Source organism: Pocillopora damicornis, chromosome 12, assembly GCF_964200805.1.
Source record: "Pocillopora damicornis chromosome 12, jaPocDami1.2, whole genome shotgun sequence".
Taxonomy (NCBI): domain Eukaryota; kingdom Metazoa; phylum Cnidaria; class Anthozoa; order Scleractinia; family Pocilloporidae; genus Pocillopora; species Pocillopora damicornis.
In genome coordinates, this window is record NC_142681.1 from 15,278,230 (window position 1) to 15,297,905 (window position 19,676).

General features: G+C 38.0%; 2 protein-coding genes and 1 long non-coding RNA gene across 3 annotated transcripts; 1 reads left to right on the forward strand and 2 right to left on the reverse strand.

Annotated features, from left to right (window-relative positions):
- Positions 1-1,168: 1,168 nt before the first annotated feature.
- On the reverse strand, positions 1,169-10,663 carry LOC113679406 (somatomedin-B and thrombospondin type-1 domain-containing protein). Its single transcript, XM_027196367.2, has 4 exons — positions 9,895-10,663; positions 4,944-5,126; positions 4,531-4,642; positions 1,169-3,197 (listed from the first exon to the last, which is right to left on the reverse strand). Exons 1-4 carry the CDS (start codon positions 10,181-10,183, stop codon positions 2,918-2,920), a joined length of 864 nt encoding a protein of 287 aa, XP_027052168.2. The 5' UTR covers positions 10,184-10,663; the 3' UTR covers positions 1,169-2,917.
- Positions 10,664-10,823: 160 nt separating this feature from the next.
- LOC149036691 (uncharacterized) lies at positions 10,824-12,794 on the forward strand. The gene is made up of 3 exons (XR_016181782.1): positions 10,824-10,963; positions 11,662-11,771; positions 12,675-12,794. It is a non-coding gene; the product is annotated as an uncharacterized LOC149036691 (long non-coding RNA).
- Positions 12,795-13,937: 1,143 nt separating this feature from the next.
- LOC113679535 (corrinoid adenosyltransferase MMAB) lies at positions 13,938-19,565 on the reverse strand. The gene is made up of 9 exons (XM_027196506.2): positions 19,425-19,565; positions 19,016-19,056; positions 17,981-18,074; positions 17,072-17,132; positions 16,356-16,428; positions 15,935-16,032; positions 15,425-15,489; positions 14,930-14,989; positions 13,938-14,391 (listed from the first exon to the last, which is right to left on the reverse strand). Exons 1-9 carry the CDS (start codon positions 19,538-19,540, stop codon positions 14,304-14,306), a joined length of 696 nt encoding a protein of 231 aa, XP_027052307.2. The 5' UTR covers positions 19,541-19,565; the 3' UTR covers positions 13,938-14,303.
- Between the last annotated feature and the right edge of the window lie 111 nt (positions 19,566-19,676).

A 19,676-nucleotide genomic window follows, 5' to 3' on the forward strand; every position in this document is an offset into this window, starting at 1 on the left:
AACGACGCTCTATACCAAATTGCGCTGACGTCATTATGGAGTTTCCTCTGTGACTTACAAGAGCTCTTGGCTCATAAACGTAGATTTTACGGAGATGATGCACGTGCATGTCAACGAGTACCACGTAACGTGGACATTTATAATCTGATATTCATCGATCCGATAATGTAGATTCCCGCTGAAAAAGATCCCGCAAATATGTACCACATGGAGTCAAGTAAAAAAGTTCGCATGTGAATGAATTGTCAGTTTGCATCATTCGTGGTCTGACTATTTCGAGTTACTCATCTACGAATCAGTACTGTGCAGCTCCCTTTGTATGGAGAAGTTTTGAACTGAGTGTCGGAAAACCAAGAACAAAGTAATTCCAGCGTCTATTCACAGAAAAGGTTACCATGATCATCAGCCAATGAGAAATTGGAAAACAAGAAAAATGCTTGAGGTGCGGGAAAACGCGAGTAACTTAGTCGCGATTGTTTTTAGTTTTAAATCCGATTGGTTGAGAGAATAGGGCGGGTGTTCTAGATCAATCGCAGAGCAAAGTCGAGTGAAACCAGAGCAAACCCGGAATACTGAACTGAAATTGCTCTAACTGAACAGTGCCGACAGAAATTGCTGTCATCTCGAGCTGGAAAAATTCGTTTCGCCAAAGACAAAAAAGCATTGAACTGAAAAATAGACACGTGAAATTTTCATGCTGCACGGTAAATCACCTTCATTGCTTTTTGCTAAGGATTTCGCGTAACGTTCCTAAAAATAGGCGCGAGTTTTCTGGACCAATCACTAGACGAGGGGTAATAAAGCAAAACAAAAGCAACCCTAGATTACAATCGACACCCAATTGAACACTTCCAACAAGAAGTAGTTCCACAAGAGAGCACAGATCGGAAGATAGACAATATTAACCAGCTTCATTTGCTTGTATTCACCAAAAAAAATTGATCGAACCATGGGCTTGTGAACGAAGTGATGGCAAAAAGGCCGCAAAAGTAATGAAGGCAGGGAGGAAAAGATAGAAAGCTGAAAGGGCATTTGTTTTTGTAGCTTGGCAGTTTGTTTCAAATGGTGCAAGAAAAGTCACTTCAGCTGAAAGGTTAGATTAGTTGTGTCATACAGATTTTATGCACTCTCGAGCGAATAAACGTTGTGTAACCGAAAATGACAAGTGTTCAGTTCTTCACTTTATTAAAATTGTATCTCTACTAACAATAACAGCAAAATGATTGTACAGTGCAATCAATTACAATCTGCATGGATCACTTGAACTACTTTTAAGCCGTATGCTATTTGACTAACTCACTTCAAACCCGTAAACCCTTGCCACCTCTGAACTGTAAACCAATTGAGTCTCCCCAAAAGTTCTTAAATCGTATATCTCCTTATAGTAATCCCCCAAATTAAATATTTAAGTCATGAGAATAAAGGAAATGATCACCAACTAAAGAAACTCTTGACTGTTTAACAAATTCTCCTTGTCAGCACTTTAGTAAATGTACAGAGAGCAGTATGGAGAATACGAATACTGATATTAGGATGTAAAGGGTTAAGGCGTGCCTGAGAGTTAAGGACACAGGGGGGTAAGGAACAGTTCTGAGCGGGGTGTTGCTTTGGGAGAAGCCGGGCTGTTTTAATAGTTAACCCTTAACCCCTAAAAGTGACTAACATCTAATTTCTCCTAACAACATTACCCCTGAATGAAAGATTAAGGTCATGAGAATAAAGGAGATGATCACCAACTAAAACAGGCTCTTGATGTTTGAACAAATTCTCCTTGTCAGCACCTTGGGAAATGTATAGGGAGCAGTGCGGAGAATATGTATATTGATGTTAGGGAGTAAAGGGTTAAGCGCAACAGTGTCGTAAAACCAAAACCGAAGGAAAATATCAACGAAAAAGAAAAATATCCTTGAAGGAATTATTAGTTGATCTAATACCAAATTCTCCAAACTAACATCTTAAGAATTGTATGGCCAACAGTGAGGTGAATCACTTAATGGATCTGGGAATTTAAGGGTTAAGAGCGCTTTTCGATATAGTGTTACAAAACCAAAACCAAAGGAACCGCATTGGCCAATCAGAAGAATGGAAAATATCCTATACAGCCAATGAGAGAACGAGAGAATGGCGCGAGTTTTCTGGACCAATCACAAAGAAAAGTTAAGTAAACCTTGAATACTTTCAACGCCCAATTGAAAATTGTTCTCAGGGAAATAACTAAGTTTCAGGGGAACTGGGTCTAGCGGTTTACACGGGTTAATTTAAGATTCTAATTTGTCAACGCTTAGATGCTGCTAGTGTTTTTTTACGTTACAACGTATAAAACAAAAAAAGCTAAAACTAAAATATACTATTAGTCTGCCTCCTAAATTCCTAAATTTTATCACCAGGAAAACTGGCCAAGATTTTACGATCGGATGAGAATTAGTTTACGATTTTGAATAATTCTTGATTTTGCCCTTAACGGCCGTTACAAGAAAAGCCCTTCTAAGATGATTATAGTTAGATAATTTCCAGGCAATTACTAATTAAAAAGCAAATCGACTTCGAGCAAAATATTAGCGCGATGAATGCAGTCTCGTCTTCAGAGCCGCGATCCTTTAAAATCAGCGATACAAATTAGCCTTGAAAAGCTTTCGGGGAAACAATTTTTCGTAACTTCAGATTGGTTGATCGAACCTTGCAAGACATGGCCCCGATCGAAAGGATTGCGTCTCTAAAAGTGGAATTACAATGAATGCCGTTTGATTCAATCATTGGCCTTGCAATGGCATCAACAGAAAGCGTCGAAAGAGACTGAAACTAAAATCGAATGTTCTACGTATCAGCGTTCTCCGAACTGTGAGCTCAGGATGATGTCATCTCGGTTGACCTTATGAAGCAAGCTGTTGATTATATGAGCTAAATACTGCTAATGCTTTTATATAAATATAAAATTGTTGAATTGTTTATTTTGGCACGTACAATTGGGAATCTTTGGCCCAATCTTCAGCCAGCCACCGTAACAGCTTTTGAGGTCGACTGCTTCCCACAACGTCACATCCCCAAAAAGCCCTTGGCCCTTACACTTTCCGTGCTTGTTCATGGCCTCGTCTTGACACTCAACACAGATTGGGGTCTGTGGGTCAAGCTTGTCTGCCCAGGTATTTCTACAGTGCGGGTGCTTGAAGTGCACCTTGTAATGTATACAATAGCTTGGCCTACACAAAGAACAAAAATAGCTTCGTTAGAATTTCAAAATAATCCAACATAGTATGAAGATAACCATTACCAGAGTGACCCTCCTTGAGTAATTTTAAAAGTTTGATAATTAAATATATTTATTTGTAATTTTTATCCTCTAGAAATCTATAATCATTTTGTCATATTTGTATATTTCAGCCTTTTAAATGTTCTTTAGAGTTTTTATAATTTTTACTCTAATTTGAAATTTTTAAATTGAACTAATTTTTTAGATTTTATAAATTGCACATGTCTTTATTCCCAAGGGCCCCTATGGGCTACCCTGGTTAAATAAAGTCGCTTACTTACTTACAGAATTATATTTACAGTAACCGTTGCATGTTGTCTTTCAGTAACAATTTAAAATCATATGGTGAGCTGAATGCTACACGCATTTAATTGGTTTTTACCGCTGATCTATGGGAGGACAGACGCATAGATAAGGTCATCATTAGCAACATTTTGCTTTTTATCATGTAAAGGAAAAAAATATTCAATTTTACGGTGGGTGATGTTATCACCACCATTGTCAGCTACATGTCTGTCCTCCGAAAGGTCATCGGTAAGAACCATTAAAAATACGTGCATAATTCTGTCAGCTTGATAGTGAAATGGTTTCAATAAGGCCTTTAGCTACTGTAATGAAAATAAGCTTCCAAACTATCGCAGATCCACGGCGTCATCAGGGATGGAAAGCGTTTTTGTTGTACAGCTGTCTATATTGTGGTGTGATATAGTGGCAGACAATGCTAATGAAAAGGTACACAAAGAAAGATGACATATTGGAGAGTGTAGGTGCATGTGTGGCGCTCTTAGGGATAAGCTAGGGTCTACCTCACTACCAATAAATTCACGTCTTTGAGGCGAATAAGGCAAAGCGCGAAGCGTTAAGTACGCGCGAGGGTAGAAGCTCCACCCTCGCGCGTGAATCGCATTTTACGCCTACCTGGCACTTGCCTCCGTTCACTCAAAAACGCAAACAATTGCGCCTGTTCTGCTGGCTACGAAAGTTAGGGTGGAACGCAAAATATTTTCATTCCCTGATGATGCCGTGGAAACATTATACAGTGACGTGATAGCTTCAGCCTCTACCATTAACAACCAGTATTAGCTACCGTGATAAATCAGCCATTGCAGTCACGCAGTTTATTTAAATCGTTCCTTATTAGAGCCAGTTTTATTTTAAGTTGAATCTTCGAGTTGCAAAAAGAAAAGCCAATTTCCAAATTGCAAATTATAACGGGCAAAGCAACGAGATCGAGACAATGGCAAAAGAATTTTGCAGGTAGAACAAAAAAAAAATCCCATCACCTCTTTGGTGCCTCCGTCGTCTTTACTTCTTCCCTCGGCGCTGGTAGGATTTTGTCCCACACTGAAGGAGCGCGTTCTTTCTTGAACTTATAGGGTAAAATTCTTGCAAAACCTAAAAATGGAGATATGAATTTAAGTATCTATTATAATCGTTCTGTTTTTCTCAGGAAGTACTCGACGTTCTTCCTTACATTGCCCTAACCTCCAAACTCTAACGCCGTTTTGTGAGATGGACTTTCGAGCATTCTTCGCGATTTTTGAGTCTATGTCTAAAACTATAACTTTCAGTTAGAAGATAAAGATGTTGCAGAATCCAACTAAGCCTTGTCTATTTACATTGTATGGCTAATTTTTATGTTTTCCAAGCAGAAGACATAACATAAAAAAAGAAGAAATTCCAGAAGCTTCCTTACCTAATTCTTTGCCTCCACAAAGTTTTGTAAAACATCCGCTATTTTCTATAAGTGGGGGACATTCTCTTCCGCCGTTCATTGGTCGGAATGTCACAGTCCGAGTCCTCCGTCTGAAGCCTATGCCGCATCGCGGACTACAGGGACCCCAATCCGACCATGGGGAAACTACGCAGTCTTGTTTCACTGCCAAGAAAATTGAAGGAAACTACTGAAAACTATTGTTTAAAATAGTTTTTTTTATCAGTTTCTACTTCCAGTACACATTTTTTGTTACTTGTTACCTACGCCTCGAAGCATGAAGTTTGTTATATTTCATAGCAACCTCTGATTGAGTTTAATATCAAAACAGAAGTTGAGAACAAAGTTATAATAACAATAATGATAAGGGTAAGGTCAACGTTAACATAAACTACGACGTTGACGATAGTGATAACGCTAATAATGATTATCACCATATCCATGACAATGATATTGATATTATAATCCTCAAATATTTGTGGTCGTTCTCGATTTTTCTTTACTGACCATGTGATCGAATATGCCCCAGCTAAAACCGAGGATGTAACGCAAGTAATATTCCCCAATTTCAAACTTTCGGTCTACTACAAGAAAGGTGTTCGTTTTAAGTTTAATTCAAGTGACTTTCTGAAGCACGAGCCGCAGGAAACAATAAGTTCCAGTCGAGGGGCACGAATCCGCACAATTCCATTGAACTTAAAAAACCATAAAACCATACCCAGACTTCATTTATCATTCCTCAGAATCCGTCATTAAGAAGTAAGATAGATAAGATAACTCTCAAATCCATTCTTTAAATAGTTACAAGGCACGATTCATACGGAAACAAACCGGAAAAAAAACTAAGAGTGCAAATATTTATAGGTAGGCTATATCAGTAGGCCTGTGGAGAGAAAAAATTAATTAGTTTTAACCCTTAAACTCTAAAGAATGACCAAGACAAAAATTCCTTCTCACAATATCAATACAAAATCAAGCATATAAGTGATGAAAAGACGGGGAATGATCAATAAGGGGACCTAAGGGTTAAGGGTTAACCTTTTAGTTGATCCAACTCTAAATTCCTGGAATCCTCATTATAAGAATTTCATAGCAGACAGTGAGGAGAATTATCAATGAGATCTTGGGACAGTACAATAGTGCTGAGGATTTACCATTCCTGCCCTCAAGAAGGGTCTTAAGTAGCTCAGGGGTATTTAAAGAGAAGAGGCTTATCAAGGCACTTGGCATTAATTATGGACAGGCTTATTCCTTACGGATTTCATTAAGACCGTCGGGAATGTTTCTATGATAGCAATAGCGTTTATTTTTTGTGGTTGGAGCAGCCCGCCAAACAACTATGTGCATATTTTAAGTCGCGGTCGATGAAAGCGGAGTAGGAATTTATGTCACTCATTGAAGGATTACTTTCAGTTATCACGCTCAAAAGCACTCCGGAATGAAACAGAATTCCGATCATTTCATGAACGAAGATTTGCGTTGTTTTGTGCGTTGCAGATGTGAAAAGACAATGAACAGTGAAACCATAAACACTTCCAAAGAAATGACGAGTGATCAAGAATTTCGAGAGCTTTCAATGTGACGATTGTTTGTGAAGATTCTATTGTAAAAATGCCTAATTAATTTTCAACGTGAATTTTTTGGTCGGTTGCCGCATCTTTTCTTAGTTACAAGGTCTTCATCGATACCACACATCTGCAAAGGTTAAGGTAATTACCAGATTAGATTTTAAAATCCACTTTTTACAAATTAATCCGAAGTATGTCGCCACCTTAAACAGACGGAATTAACCTGCATATATTTGGAAGATGGGAGGGGGGAAGAGGGGAGAGGGGGGATAGAACAGTTTAACCTCGCCTTTAAAATTTGCTGTTTTACAAAGGATCATCAGTAATGAAAGAAAAGATACCTCATGCGCTGCCAGGCTCTAAATACTCGTAGAAATAAAATATTCAGTTTCTTATATGAACAAAAAGCCTATAAAAACTTAATGTTTTCAGTTTTATTATGTATTTAGTTTTGGGTTCAGTCATTCGTCATTGGAAAAGTTCCACTCGTGTTTTCATAGGGCTTGAGCTACGTGGGGGGAAGCTGCGGAAGGAGACGTTTTCTACGGGTGGGTTCGCTTGTCTTCGCTTTCTTCTCAAATTTCTTGATATTATTTAATATATATAGTACTGGAGGAATTTCTAGTCTGTTCAGTTTGTACCAGGGTGAGTGAAAATCGCCCGACTTTATGTCACGACTGTTATACCAACTTTGCATTTCTCGTGAGTTTATCCGCGAAGAAAGAGGTCTTCTTCTGGAAGAAGTTTATATCATCAAGAACTATTGCGATGAAATTATGGCATCTTCACTTGGTGAGGGTTTATCTTAGGCTAGGAAGATTGACTGTTTCTGTTATGGCTTGGACGAATTGAAGCAGAGAATGGTTTTGAGATAATCAAACAACTGAGGACAATATGTAGATAGAGGAGGTTAACAGAAGGATGAACGAGAGACTGATCATTTGAGAGGGAGGGGAGGGTGGGGGATTAAGTTAGTCAGTACTAGCTCCACTGAAAACATATAGAGCTTTACTATTAATAGAACTGTTGGTGTCTTGATCTCGGATATTATAAAACTTTCAAAAAGGAAACCATATCAGACAGCATTGATAGAGAAAGGATGATAACAGGTAGTTTAGTCAGTTCATAAATCCATACAAGTTTGACATATCCTTTCTAGGCACGAAGCGTGTCTCCCAAAACTGAAAACCGCTGAAAAGCAAACATCTTCTTCAAGAATTAAAACAACAATTTGATATTTACCGACAAAGATTTTAAGAACGTAATCTAAAGATGAAAGAGCGAGATGGCTGGAAAAATCGACGACTGTATCTAATTATTTAAGCCGAATTATGGGCTTTTCTACAATAAGTATACAGTAATCTGGTCTAATCCCACTTAATTAGAGATAAATATAATGTATATGTAAACTACCAAGATTAATAACGGAAAAAATAAATTAGGTGAATGGCGTCACAAATTCAAAAGAAGTCGAGAAAAGGGATGTGACAATTACCGTTTTGTTGGTCCAGTTCAATAAAACGACGAATGCTAAAAAATATTACGCTGTCAACGTTAGCGTGTTAAGGTCTGTTAACGATGTCCTTTTAGCGGGTGAAGCCATTCCGAAAAGCTCATTATATACTCCTTAACTGTCTTTTTTCAGAGTGTTTGTCCTTTGAATAAAAACAGGATTAATTTTCATAAACCGGACACCGAAAGAACTCTCTCGACATGTCTTAAAGAGCACTGATTTAAGGATTTACTAAATTTTCTGGTCAAGTCCAAATTTGATGATAAAAGATTAATAAAAGAACAATGGAGAAGCAAAAGTTTCTAATTATAGCAACCGTTGAGATTTCTCCTGCAAAAAAATTCTTGGCCTTTTAAGAAATATCTGCTGCCAAAAAATTAGAGACTTTGTGGCTTGACCGCGACAAGGTCAGGCCCATGAATGAGCTCACAATATCAATCGTCTAGTTTTGAAAATATTCTTGTACAAGTTGGTACAACAACTTCAAAACTTTCTCTTTTTTTTTTTTTTTCATTCTTGTAATGTTTAATTCCAGGAATGTCTCTTTGTTGTTGTTCCAGTGTTTGCCCGGTAAAAAGGTCATTCACCAGACTAATTGTAAATAGTAGAAGAGGTACATGTTTTGACTGCAACTGGATGGTAACACATGGAAAAAATTACATTACGATTGTTCAGTTTATGATATCCACTTAATATCAATTCTGCAAGTTAAAAAGATGCATTCGCCCACCGGTAGCTAAAAATATTGCGGAAGCTTCATTCTGCTCGTTGCCGATTTTTTTGCATTTTGTGGGAACTCATTTTTGCGGTTAAAGATGAATGAAATATCTCCTGAGAAAAACTTTTTGTGAATTTCTGTTCAAACAGCCAAACATTGGAATAAATTTGGTGTTAAGTCTAAGTGTTCTTATTTTTTTAGTTTCTTAGAGGAGGGACACGTTTGATGATCTGAAGATGGTTATTTCGAGTGTTCGGAACACGGAGAATGAGAAATTGCCCTTAATTAGCACGTGATGTTTTTTTTTTAAACTCAAATGTATGAGGCAAATCATTTTTGCAGCGTTTAATTTCGCAGAGAGGGAATTTTTTCAAGTCGAGATCAGCAGATTATCCCCAAAAATTAAGCGCACACGGTTTTCACGATAAAATCGAGTTGCCTTTGAAAAGGCTCGCATTCGGTGAAAGTGATATCGTAGATACGAAGACTCGAGAGCAGTTGCTGATATCTATAACCCCGTTCTTTGACGTTAAAGCGCAGGGGTACGGATATCGCACGCGTGCAGTGATCTTGAACATGCAGCCGTGCTCATGCCTATTTGCATGTACTCAAGAGTCAGGTTTTCAAAATAAATCCCTGGTTTTACGAGTAAAACACGTTTTTCATGTATGAGGTAGCTTCCTCCATGCATCACTGATTAAACAAACCCTCAGCGCTTTTGATTCATGGTTAATTGTCTTAACTTCCGATATAAAGATAAAATACTCAGTACTTGTTTGATTCGCCTACGTACTACATTCAAATCAGCCTGCGTACATTCGTTCCCGTTATTTTTATCTCTCAAAACATCCATAAGTGCTTAGATTTTATCGATCAAGTAACAATAGTGACTCGCGGCCAAGTTAGACTACACATAATATGCCCAAGCGAATGTAAGAAGAGAGTAAGATAAACAGAATGCAATGGCGCGTTTTGGGTTTAAAAAGGATAGTTTGGGTTTATCACGAGGCTTTGACGAGCGGAGATTCACCCTAGCTAGACTAAATTGTAATCAGACCCTGCTTAATTCTACTTACATCGCTGTGAAATGACCTTCATCCTCAAAACAAAGCGAGAAGAATTCTAGCCACTTACCATTTCCCCAGCCGCATGGTCTCTTCACACTTTCAAAATCAGGACAACAGTCCGCGGCCGTCTCACAGAATTCATCGCAGTAGCAAATAGTATTATGAACGTAATCCTCCATGCCACAACTGCTGTTTCTGCCGCCGCAACATTGAAGAGAACCGCCATGTTCTCTTTGATCGCAGCAATGAACGGGACCTCCGTTTTCTTCCTGAACACAGGCACCGTCGGCTAATGAACACAGCGAAATACTAAGCGCCAGAACGAGCATCAAACCTTGGCGTTTCGTGCGGTCCATTTCTCTAAACGTGTTGTTGCTCTCGCTCGAGCCGGACGTCTGGAAGAAAATCTTAGTAGCCGTCTTATTTAACACAAATACGAAAAATCAGGGGATGACCCGAGCTGTCACGCCGGAAGTTTCAAATGTTTTCTCTTTTTCCTTGGCAGCGTGTCAAAGTGCCAGGATCCAAAATATTTCACGGTGACAGAGGGGTTTTTTCGGGCACAAAAAGAGACTTATGTGCGCGCCGTGGGTTGACAGCACGCGAAAAGTGGCTGACAGGTCACACCGACTCAAAGCCTTATATTAACCACGTCACTTTGTTTTTTCAACAAACTACGGGGTGCTTAAAACTAAGCGGGAAATGGAGGAATCTTGGCAATGTCCGCGCTCTATGAAGCCTCTTTATACGGCTTGTCGTAAAGCCGTTTCAAACGCCGGCATTTTTAGTACTTAGTCGCTAAGTTAAGTTCTACCCAGAATAGCGTGCTACAAATCGGCTTCCCGAACAATCTGCGAGCCTAGGTATGGTGGATTTCTGTAGGGGGTCCGTTCTACAGGTTGTACCAAGTATTGTTTTACAACAAAATAAAGTTATTTATGACTGAAGAAACGTAATCAGCAAGTTTTTGTGTAGACAATTCACTTAACAGTGAGACTGTGACAGAAAAGTGCGATTCCTAAAGATCAGCTAAATGTTCTCCAACACAATCCTCCATTATTGCACAGCTTTTAACCACTTTTCACAAATGACTTTACACAAATTTTGCTGGTCGTGAGGGTTCTAAATTTTTCAAGGTGAGTGAGTTTTCCTGTTCATCGTCTTTAAAATAAAGTTCACTGCCGTTTCATCAGTTTATCACTGTCATCACGTTTGATTGCTTTTTCGTCACTCAACTCATGAAAGGGTCAGTTTTTGACTCTCAAGGGAGGCAATAAACTTTTCGGATAGTCTGTCAGAAGGAGGGATGTGTTAATATGATTCTCAGCAGCTTTTCATACCGAAATATCGTCTCGAAAATAAAATCTTAGTTGAAGTGCGAGTGAAGCCTATAAAAGCTACCGTTGAAAGAAGCCCGAAAGTGCTTTGATGGGATCTGTATCTGTGACTCCCAAACATAAGTGGGGCGCTACTATCAACTGAACGACGAAGCCACATTGGCAGCGCCGCAAATTTTAATGGGTTCTTAGAACCTTGCCTGGACAGAAGATTTGGACCCCATTCGAACTATAAAATGCTAACGTTGAACAACATGTAAAGATCATCGTAAAATCTTTAGGCGGAACAAAATTTTCAATTCCAAGCAATAGTGGCAAACCCTGATTTCACTTAACGTCCTTATCGAACAGTAACTTTTAAGTGTCTCGGCCCAACCTTTGGCTCAGAGCCTGAAATCTAATGTAGTGAGCGTTGTCTTTGATCCTATGAGATAAGCAGTCGATTGGGAAAATTACTAAAAATAGAGGAAAACAAAGGTTGTTTTGCTTTGTTTCAGCTTGCGAGAAAGTTCTCAAATAGTCAATGACATGATTAACGAGATAATAGATCACACAGATAAATCGACGGAGAGAAAAAGTTCAATTGCGCATTGAAGAACAAGCAAAGGTACGCTTCACAATAGAATGAGGGGGCGTTAAATTATTTCGCCTTTCCGGTTTTGGTCATGTGTGACTTTGACTTTGGGGTTTTTTGGTGCTCTTAATCTACTCTACAGTGGCTTTTCATTTCTTTCTTTTTTAACAGACCAGTTTTAAGTATAAAAATGTTTTTTTTCGGTTGTGTAGCGCCATTCACCTCGGATGAATCACCGTTTTCGCGGCGGTGTCGCGGTTTTCATGAAAATCCGTTTTGGTCGGTTTTCCAGTTTTGTGATGGCCACAAAACCCCTCACGTATCTCTTGTGATTGTCTCTGTACGCTGCTTGGGATTTTTTCCTCTGTCACTTCAAAAAAAGGGCGGGTAACTTCCGAACCGCCAAAGTGCACCATTTCCTTAGAAGAGACTATAGAGAAAGATGTTTCATTTTGTCACGAGCGTGGGTCAAAGCCAAAACAAAAACGATGAAGAAAAACATAAGAAACAAAAATTTTACTGACTCATTTTCTCCCTTTGATACAAAAGTGATTACGTTTAGACAAACGCACGTCCATATACAATAATAACAATCGGAACAAAGCAACTGTATCTACTAAGCTTGAAGGTTAATCCGCTACTGCTCCCTTTTGTGTTCGAAAAAATTTTCCGCTTGAGACAAAGACGCGTGAAGGAAAATGCTGCGGTATTAAAACGCAGTTGGAGCAAACTTCGAAATCACGCATGGTTTTGGCGGTTTCGGAAATTACTCTCCGTTATTGTTTCAAATCCAAAAAAACCAAAACAACTGTTTCCACGAGGTTAATCTGAAACCACATTTCATCCGATCACTTGAACAAAGCGAGTGTGTAAACTACCTACTCTCGGCGAAGTTATTATTTCTCTCAACAACAGAATGCTAATAACTCCCAACAGATATAGCTGATCATAAGACCGCGCTAACCATGCGTGCTGGCTGTTTAACAATGAGTAAAGGAACACGTGTGAGGAGAGGGGTCCCTTCATTCGTTGGTTTCCGGACAAGACTCAGATGAAGATGTTTTTCAGCGATTCTTGTGCCAGAGACCAGTGTGTAATCTACTTTGATTGACAAAAGAGTGCTACTGGCAAGCTTGAAGAGGGTAAATTAATTTTAGATACTGATGCGAGGGTGTTGAGGGTTAAAGGGAAAAATAAAGCAAGGTTTTTGGGAATCGCCGCATTTACAAAGGTCAATTTAGTATACGAAATAACATGATTTCGAGTGCAATTTGGAGTAAATAAGCATGAGTACCTTTTTCAAAGACGACAAAATTTCACAAGCCCGTAGGGCGAGTGTAATTTGTAGTCTTTGAAAAATTTATAACTCCTTATTTAAACCAAATTACACAAGAAATCATGAAATTATTTATTTATAGTTAACGCGAAAAAGACATTACAGAAAGTCTAGACAGACGAAATTTTGATAGCGCACGCGCTATTTGTACTTTGCACTCGTGTAAAACTGCACTCATGTTACATGAAAAGTGCACCTGTTTTCAGCCGATCAGAGGCGCGTGATTTTTTCATGTGTATTAATACAGGGTTTACTGAAAAACTTGGTCATGCTTCCCTTTGCGATGCTAAGTTTTCACCCGTTAGGAAAAGATGTTCGAGTTTTGCCAATGTTTGCACTCTTGGCTGTCTGTAATTTTGATTTACTGAGAGTGTTACTTCAACAGCGCTGAAATGCCGTCTGGAATTAATTGAGGTATAAAGAAACACAGGCAAAGATATACAAGTAAGAAAGGTTTTGAAGATGCGCTCTGATTCTAAGAGATGAGGACACAAGTGCGACGCACTTGAACCACTAATTACTTATCTGGTTATTTTCTTCACTTGATAATAGAGCAATTTTCAGTTGAATGTCGAACGTAATCTGATGTTGCTTCAGTTTTCCTTTCCTGAACGGTCCAGAAAACTCGTACCACCCTCTCGACCAATCAGATGCAAAACTGAAACCAATCACGACTTGGTCGCCCGCGTTTTCCCGCGCTTTAGGCAGTTCGGTTGGTTTTACTTTGAGTTCTCATTGGCTCTTTGAAGTATTTTCCTTACTTCTGATTGGCCGTTGTGATTACTTTGATTTTATGTTCACAATACTCAATCGCAAAGCGCTCTAACAAAAACTTACAATGAACAATGACGTATCAATCAATCTTGCTCAATGTAATAGTCTTTTTTAATCATCATTTTTAAAAGGAACCGACTACAAATAGAACTTGGGTTCACGACTTCATAAATATTCTCACTTTAAACTTAAACTGAATGGGTACACCTTCTTTCTTTCACAAGATCGTCATCCAACAAACGAATGACAAAAGTACACAATTTGTTGTAAACTCAGCTAGCGTTTATTTTCTTTCTATTTTCATAAAGTTTACTTTTTTTCCCTTAATCGACAGTTTCTTAATTGATAACTGCTCTAATTCCTTGAGGATTTATCCAATTCAAAACCCCGTCGGCGATCCTGAAGCTGTGAAGTCCGACTTTTATCCGGGACATTTTCACAAATTTCCAAGCACTTCATCTTTGAACTGGACGATATATTTTCTCATGTTTTCCTTCCTCTTTGGCGACAAATCGCGCCGTGGTGAAGAGAAAATCACTTAGCCTTGGAAAGAGAAAGACTATAATTAAAAACGGTTGTCATTACGGACTGAGTTCACAGAGAATTACATTAAAATAGGGTTGAAACCTCCGCAAAAACGAAAAAAAGGTAGATTCCAGTCTGATATGTCACAGCACTGAGGGTGGAAGTTCAGCAAAAAACCAACTTAGTCAATCATAAGAGAGGCAAGATGATTTGGTTTGATCAACTGATTTGGTAATGTTAATTGGCCGCCGTAAAGAGCTGCTAAAGCTGACGTTCCCTGCGTTAGCCATACATCGGAGCGAATGACTAAGGGCTAATGCTCAAAACGTCAGCCTCGGAAACTCTTCACGGAGGCCAATTTGCATTCTCGACTCGGTTGATAAAACCAAAATATCTTTTTATATTCTCCCACCGACGCAGCACCACAGTTTCTTTACAAACTCACCCTTGGTTGTAAAGGAGGCAAACTTAGTTCCGACTGTTAAAAACTTACATTACTTTCGTTGAATCTCCTGACAAAGACAAATCGGAGATATGAATTCATTCTTAAGATCACCTGTTTAAGAAAGTTCCAACTTCTAGATCTACGCTTCCGCTCTGGACCAAAGGAACAACTCTACACAAGAAAACCACAACCAAAGAACAAGTTAAACTTTGTATAGAGTTATCCTTCGGCTTACTAGTAACACAGGGTAATTTTGTATTATCAACTGGGTTGATAACGTAAAATGGGAACCGTAAAGAGTTTCGAAACTGACCTTTCAAAAGGTTCATCTTTTGAATACAGAATCTAACAATCGTAGCCAGCATGGCTATAGGTTTTGTATGTGCTTTACAGCATTGAATGGTGTATCCACAAAGATTAGTAATGAAGTCGTAAGAGGTTTGGGACGGAAGAACCTCCGCTGCTCATTGTGGTGCTATTGTCTTTATTTTAATTAAGCCCCCCCCCCCCTTCAAATGAAAAACCCACACACAATGCAGGCCAATGAACTGAATATAGGCATGAGAGAACAATGACTAAAGAAATTACATTAGCATAACAGCCTACCTTCTCTCAGCTCGACGACAAACTGATCTTGCTACATGTAACATTGCACTGCTTTTCCCTCCTGACTGAAAAAAAACAACAACAACAAAAACAAAATCCTCATTGATTACTACTCTTAACATTCCAGGTAAACTAAACATGCTTTCCAATCTCAGGAACAGAACAATTAATCAATAAACTGACTTGGCAGCTATTATTATTTTACTTGATATGAACAATTATTTACTGTTTGCTAAGTTTCTTCTGCCTTTCATCAGGCTTCCTTGAGAACATGTCAGCACCCATTCATACTTCTGGTTGGAGAGGGGCATTTTAAGCATAAAGTGATTTTCCCAAGAACACAACTCTTGACCCAAGGCCCAGGGCACTTCTCCAACCACATCTCCCATCTGCTACCAATGGGCATGTTCAAATTTTCCATGTACATATTACCAAACATAAGCGAGCTATGTTCCTTAAATTAAACTTAAGTTGATTCTAGCCACTCAGTAAAATCAGATTGACACTCACTGGTAAAATAAAATTTCTGAGTGAAGGAAGTTGCATATGATAGGAATCTATCCATTCTTCCAGAGTTTTCACATTCTCCTGGTTAAATTTAGTTTTTTCTGAAAAATCAAAACAAAAAAATAATTCTTTTTATTTTAAAGTTAACATACAGCTTGCAGAAGGTTGCAAATGGAGCCAATAAACGTTTTTGACAGCAACATTGTGTGTAAGCACAATAAGTATGCTTTATTTTAGGTTTATGTGACAGTCAATTTGCAAAAAAGTGGTTGCCCTCCACCGATTTATCCTCAACTTGTTTAAAAAAAAATGAAACTTGGCCATTACAGCTGTCCATTTCAAGGTCCCTATGATAACCTAGAAGTATCAGGCTGATTTAACAAATCTTCTATGTCATATGATTAATATATTGTGTTTCTCTTACCTATTTTCCTTTCAGATGAAGATTGTCGAGGTGTTGCAATATTTGAACCAATGTCCTGCAGAATGCACTGAATCTGTAGAGGTTTTAAAATTGGCAGTGTTTCTGTGAAATGCAAGTAAGGGGTTGTTACACACAAGAGTGCTGCTAGGGAAATCTCCTCTAAAAAGGCTTTAATCTTGAAGTGCCATTTGCAAGAGAAAGATCACCCTTACCCAAAATGAAATGTGTAAACCCTGTTACTTGCTAGATCATAATAGTAATTCTCCTGACTGTCTACCATACCATTATTGTAATGTTAATTTGGAGAGTTTGGTATTGGATCCACCAATAATCCCCTAATTGATATTTTTCTTTATTCTTAACACTTGTCTTCTTGATATTATATTCATATTGTTAGGAAAAATTCTGTCTTGGTCACTTGTGGCAGTAAACCCTTTAACTCCCAAGATCTCATGAGTAATTCTCCTTACTGTCTGCTATACAGTTCTTGTGATGTTAGTTTGGAGAACTTGGTATTGGATCAACTTATAATCACCTAACTGATATTTTTCTATATACTCTCATCACTTGTCTGCTTGATATTGTATTGATATTGTAAGGAGAAATTCTGTCTTGGTCACTCATGGGAGTGAAAGGGCCAAAGGGTTAAATCAGAATAAACTACAGGTCAATCCCATTAACATATTAATTGTCTGCAAAGCAAATAAAGTCATTACCTGCTCGAGTTTTTCTACAACATCTTTATGCCCTGCCTCTTCACAGAATTCACTTGCTAGTCTACGACATAGTAAAGCCAATAAACTTGATTGTTATCCAAATGCATTAAATAGAGTAAGTATAAATAACATATGAGTCAAGTACAAATATCCCTTGATACTGAACAGTTGGTTATTTTGTACTGTGAAAAAAACCTGTCATAATAGTAATATCCTTTACTTAAACATGATAGGGTTTAAAGCTCAAAGCTTTTGGGGTTGTGTGAAAATAATTATAACATGAAACTACATTAAAATAGGGTTAACATTACTTACAAAACACAACTACCATGGTAAAAATTAAAAAATATTCAATAAGTTTCTAAAAAGAGAAATATTAAATGAGTTCACATATTTACATCTGAATAAATTGACTACAGCAATTAAGGCATAGAATATTTAGAAGCATTTAACATCACGGTAAAGCCTGGGTAGCAACTGGACAGACTTTGCATTAAAATCAAGTTCCTTAAAATATTTCCCCAATCTGCTGGGCATGCTAGGCTTCTCTATCTGATTTGCTTTTCCCACCTCATATGAAATGCATATCAAATGAACCAGTTGGATATTAAATAACTTATTAGTCGTTTTAGTGTGCAGTATAAATAGTATTTTCACTCATTGTTGGTATTTTCACTCACCCATCAAAACATGCCACAACTTGTAAAAATACTCAGTAATACTGCACACCAAAATGTCTAATAAGAAATATATATTTTTTAATTAGCCATACAAAAAGCAGAAATGTCAGAGGAATCCCCTCATTGAAATTATACCTATCCTTTTATTCATATCCAATAAAGCTTCAAATAATATAATGTGTAAAACATAATATGTACAGAGTAAAAAGCAGGTGTTCAAATGTATTACCCAATGAAAGAATTTAATTCATCATTTTCTCCTAATGCCTCAAACAGTTGGTCAGTTTTTGCACGACGCTCTCCACTGTATGTACTTGTGTATCCTAATAAATCAATATTCCCATTGAAAAAATAATAACTTTTAGTAAAGATTAGGTCTCCAGGATGGGATGTTAGCCCAACAGATTTGCTCAGGTTTGCTTTGACACTTTACAGACCTTTAGGAATTAATTTTGCAATGAGGGAACCCAAAGGTTGCACAGAGTACAGTTTTATGGTAATGGTCCTGAGGTCAATTCTAATGTTTAAAGGTTTAAAAAAATTTAGGCACCTTGGGACATATTTTGAGGAGCACTTCATAGCCAATTTCAAGCAATCAATTCTTTGTTTACAGCTTGACATCAGTATGCATATTCTTCATAGTGTTCTCTATATGTTTGCTTTTGTACAAGACAAGGAGAATTTATTAAAAAACCAAGAGTTTCTTTAGTTGGTGATCATTCCCTTTATTCTCTAAACCTTTAAGTTGGATTCAGCAGCAATATGGTAAGGAGAAATCAAATGCTTTAGGGTTAAATGTGCCTATCACCCCAAATCCACCTATCCCATAATCTTTGCTGACAAATGGCCATGTAAGAGTGAATAACCATGAAAAGGTGGATGGCAAACCAGGGCTCAAGTCCAAGACCTCTCCACATACACTCTAGTGTGTAAATCACTGGGTTGCAGCTAGCCTGTGATCTAGTGTTCTAATTGGAATAAAAAGAATGCCTGATCACAGGTGAGGTCAAAGCATCTTCCTCAATATAGCCATACTCTAAGAGCCGATCATAAACATGGCCAAACAGGAATTAAGATGCACATATCATTCTTGGTGAGAAAAATAAATGATAGCATAGTGGACTCAGTGCATTGTGCCTTATATTAAGCAGGTGCATTTCATCACAGGTTTAAAGCATGTTGTTCTGGTGTAATATGCTCAACCCATGAGTTCAAATTAAGTATGGGAAAATTACCGTAATTATTTTGGTGTATCTTCAATTACCTGTATCTCCAGTTCTGGTGTATATCTTTGGTCCTACAGAGCTGCCATAGAAACGAAGAGGTTGTAGCTTACAATAATGATGTGAACCTTACAAAATTTTGTAATAACGTACACTATTTCAGGTCAAAAGATCAAACGGCCCAAACATTTCATATGATGCACAGTCATGGTGCTCTTAGGTGTGAAAGTGAATTTTTTTTCGCCAAAGAATACAACATAGTGATCCTTCCAGGACTTAAACTTGGAAATTAAAATCCAACTCGTCAATCTCCTAATGCGATATCTTAGACCACCGACCACCTCGAGTTTTGTCAGCCTATGAGTACTAGTCGCACGGCAAAGGTCGTACTAAGATCAATCATCTCTATGATAAAATCATTACTAGAATAAATTGATTTTAGCATACTACCTCGATGAGCTCCATCTTTCAATAAAACTTGTAAGTAAAATACTGCGCATTTTTCTCAGCTGGAATGTAAAAGATGAGGGGCAGAAAAGGTGCTTACAGGTGAGAAGAGCCGCCATCTTTGATTAGGGTAAGGACTTTAAATAAGTTTCATCATTTGTAATCTAGTACCCAGATCACTTTAGCATGCAGTATGAGTAACAGACTGCAACTGCGCTTTAAGTGACGTAGCCAGCCAATAGGCCCGTGCACCTG

What these genes read in the sequence shown, in the direction of transcription:
- LOC113679535 (XM_027196506.2), bottom strand. Translation starts at nt 19,540, where the DNA reads ATGGCGGCTCTTCTCACCTGTAAGCACCTTTTCTGCCCCTCATCTTTT. An exon ending in GAAAGATGGAGCTCATCGAG is followed by an intron (nt 19,057 to 19,424) that starts GTAGTATGCTAA and finishes TTTCTATGGCAG; the next exon opens with CTCTGTAGGACCAAAGATAT. An exon ending in TTCATCTGAAAGGAAAATAG is followed by an intron (nt 16,033 to 16,355) that starts GTAAGAGAAACA and finishes TTGATTTTTCAG; the next exon opens with AAAAAACTAAATTTAACCAG.
- LOC113679406 (XM_027196367.2), bottom strand. Translation starts at nt 10,183, where the DNA reads ATGGACCGCACGAAACGCCAAGGTTTGATGCTCGTTCTGGCGCTTAGT. An exon ending in TTGTGGAGGCAAAGAATTAG is followed by an intron (nt 4,643 to 4,943) that starts GTAAGGAAGCTT and finishes CTCCATTTTTAG; the next exon opens with GTTTTGCAAGAATTTTACCC. An exon ending in ACGACGGAGGCACCAAAGAG is followed by an intron (nt 3,198 to 4,530) that starts GTGATGGGATTT and finishes TTCTTTGTGTAG; the next exon opens with GCCAAGCTATTGTATACATT.